Genomic DNA, 3,388 nt, shown 5'->3' on the forward strand with positions numbered 1-3,388 from the left:
CCCTTTTTCTTATATTTCTATTTCTTCTCTATGACATTTCTCTTTATGCCTTTAACATTCTCTCTTGCTTATTATTATTTTTCCTTTCTTATTCACATCTTCTATTTGACATAAATTTTCTTTCTTATTCACATCTTCTATTTGACCGTAATTTTCCTTTTTTTTTTTTGGGGGGGGGGAGGGGCTGATTCTTTTATAATTAGTTTGGTGATTTAATCTCATTAATTAGCGTAAAAGATGTGGCTTTCTGTATTAACAAGTTCTGTTATATGATATAATGATTGAGCGTCGGATCATAAAACTAGGAAAGTGTTGTTTATATAGAGTTTATTTCAGTAATAATCACTTACTGTCTTTTTGAGTATATACAAAATATCTTATATTCTATATTCACAATTTAAATATATATAAATCTGTACAAATTTTGTATGTTGAGTATTATACAGAGAATAAATACATTTGTGGACTAAGTAAAGTGAAGGGACTTTCTGGGTCCGCTTAACACCATCCACTTTGGAGCTTCCTTCTCTCCCCCTCCGTTATAAAGGGACCAGATATCTTTATTTTCCTCTCTTTATAAAAAATGCAGCTTTATGGCCGTCTATGTAACACATTTCCTGTGAATAGAATGTCTGTTTCTACTGTGTCATGATGTCTGTCCATGTGACACTCTTTGGTAACAGGGCAACACCATATCTTATATTTTTTATGTTTTAAAAGATACGTCTTTTCAGTGTTAATGTATTACAAAATATAAATTCACTGTGGAGTATAAAAAAATTATTTGACTAAATATATCTCCGAAGAAGGGAAACGAACGAACCAATAATATTTATATTACCCTCACATATGTACAATATAATCTACAATATTTGTCTCGCCATCCTTGAAACTAAGCCTTCGTTTATCTTTGGTCTCCGTGGCATCATCGGATTCATTCCTTATCTGCGGTTTTCCTTCATCTTATGATATGTTTCAGATCTCATCCACACACTCGATTTTCTTTCCATAAACTTTTAAAATGTATGCCACTTTTATCCGCCACACATCGATAGCATTTCACTGCCATCTGAACACTTAAAACCACTTCACCAATACTCAACCAAGGGGCGGTAGCGCGTCTCCAGCACACCTAGAACGCAGTACAACATGGGGGTCACAGGTTAAAGGGTATTTCCCTGGCTACTAATGCCTTGTTCGTCTGATGCCACGCTGGCTAGACACAGCCACTGGGACCACTACGCTTTTGCCAGCACCTCCTTGTACTCCCGGCCGTTCACTCACACAATGCGGTGCCTCTTTTTCTATATAAATCTATTGTATATATATCACATTGCCGGGGTCTCGGCAGCTGCACGGCGCAAAGTGGATTGCAGACGGCACGCCATCACAGCACGCCGCCGCACTGACTTAAAACACGGTTGGTGAGAGAGGGTTCACTGGCTCACCGACACCCGCACGCCTCCACCACCATGTCCTGGTGATTTTTTAATACAAACCTCTCGTCGTCGTCCATGTACAGCATGGAGATGGGTGAGAGCTCCGTGGGCACGCAGCATGCTTTGGGCACCCGGTCCGGGTAACGGGAATTAACCAGCGTCTGCACGACGGCGTGGTTGGTGGCGTTCATGTGGTCGTTGAGCGGGAAGGGGCAGTCGCCCATGCAGAAATAGGCCTCATACCCGGAAGGCGCCACGATCCAGTCGTCCCATCCGACCTTGCGGAAGTCCACGTACATGTTGTGTCGCTTGCAGATCTGCTTGCCCTTTTTGTGCTTCCCGAGCGTGGACCGTCTCTGCCTGCTCGTGGCCTTGCCGTCGTTCGTGTGGAGGACGAGGAGCGGCTGCTTCTCGTGCCACTCGCCGTCGTCCGTCGAGCGGCGGAGGCGGAAGTGCGACGAGTCCGTGGCGGAGCGCTGCTTGAACGGAAGGATCTCCACCAGGAGGCCGTGGTTGGCAGCCGGGGTCTTTACCCACCTGGTGAGGGCGTCCGTCACGTCCAGCGTCTGGACGCCCCCCTCGCGCGCATCCACCAGCTTGGTGTCCAGCAGACGGAGGATGGGGTCCGTCCTGGCCGTGGCGAGGCGGATCACGTCGTACACCATGAGACGCTGCAGGTACGGCACGTCGGCCTTGTTCCACCGCCTCCGCTGCGGCTTCGCCTTTGCCGCGCCCTGCGAGGAGGGAGTGCTCGACGGTTCGAGGTCCTCGGGGGCGAGGGCGGGAGCCTCCGGGTGCCGCGAGTGGCTCAGCCTCAGCTCCGCGGACTGCAGGATCTCCTCACTTGGGATGTTCGTCACGTTGAAGCGAAACCGCATCTTGTGGGACGGGTACTGGGCGTCCGCCTCGCTCTCTGGAGGGCACACAAAGACAGTCAGCCGGGGACACTTATTCACAGTCTAAAAGCACAAATCTCGACGAAAAATAGAACATTACACGAAAAACTAGCCACAGAAAGCACTCACCTCTATGAGTAAAACTCCTGATAGTGTTGACGGCGCTGGCATCAGCGAGGCTTTGGTCCTGTACGACTGGCTCGGCGGGCTCCGACTGGGCCTGCAGGCGATACAGCTCCAGCATGTAGGGCGGCACGACCACGTTCTTCTTGCCGCGCGGCCGCCGCTGGAGCCCGAACATGGACAGCAGGGAGCGCTCGAGCTGCTGGACGACGGGGCTGGCGGCGCCTCTCGAGACGGCAGCCGCCTGCCCCTCTCCTGCTGCCGAAGCTGCTACTGTCCACAGCAACACCGCCACCACACGCCAACCACACCAAGATAGCATCATGCTACCAGCCTGGCAAACGAGAACATTTATCATTTGTTAATATCTATGCAATGAGGGTGCGCCACTTCGTTGAATACACTAATATGGATTACAATGCATTGTGCCACCCGGCAATTACATCTCACATTTATCAAGCATAATTCACATTCTCCTGCACCACACTGGGTTTCTAAAACACTAGATAATATGGCCGAACAATATAATATATTCATCCACGTCACGCCATTTCACAGCAATACAGAGACATGCACTCCACAGAAACGAAAATGATCATGAACTTTTATGAAAACGTAATTAAAACGACATTACGAGCACTGCATCACAGCTCGGCAGCAGCACAGAGTCACACACCGAAGCGGGGGATGAGCGCTTCCACTGGTCATGGTTCAGTCTGCCGTCGCTTCGCACTTCGCTCGCACTTCGCAGCTGAGTCTCCGCGCCCGTGGCTGATCTCCGGGCCTCTGGGATGCTGCTCTCCGTTACGTGTCGCGAAATACCACGTGCGCTGCCAGCCTCACGACGGGAGGGTTCGCATGCATACGTGACCGCGTCTAGCTGGGTACTGAGTGTATGGCAGGCCGCCTGGTGCCTCATGCCCGCCTAAG

At 49.8% G+C, this 3,388-nt stretch overlaps 1 protein-coding gene across 3 annotated transcripts in view; it reads right to left on the bottom strand.

Annotated features, from left to right (window-relative positions):
* Nucleotides 1–310: 310 nt before the first annotated feature.
* The window catches only part of LOC119592489 (bone morphogenetic protein 2-like), a 35,338-nt gene continuing 32,260 nt past the window's right edge, over nucleotides 311–3,388 (bottom strand). Inside the window, exons 1-3 of one of the 3 annotated variants that reach the window (XM_037941326.1) lie at nucleotides 3,093–3,382; nucleotides 2,465–2,792; nucleotides 311–2,352 (exon numbers count right to left, since the gene is read on the bottom strand). In XM_037941326.1, coding sequence (XP_037797254.1) covers nucleotides 1,445–2,352; nucleotides 2,465–2,792; nucleotides 3,093–3,377 — 1,521 coding nt within the window. In that variant the 5' untranslated portion in view covers nucleotides 3,378–3,382 and the 3' untranslated portion in view covers nucleotides 311–1,444. Of the gene's footprint in view, nucleotides 2,353–2,464; nucleotides 2,793–3,092; nucleotides 3,383–3,388 lie in introns of those variants that run through there. The other 2 variants (XM_037941327.1, XM_037941328.1) reach the window with 2 other exon arrangements.

The sequence above is a fragment of the Penaeus monodon genome, chromosome 30 (genome assembly GCF_015228065.2).
Source record: "Penaeus monodon isolate SGIC_2016 chromosome 30, NSTDA_Pmon_1, whole genome shotgun sequence".
Taxonomy (NCBI): Eukaryota; Metazoa; Arthropoda; class Malacostraca; order Decapoda; family Penaeidae; genus Penaeus; species Penaeus monodon.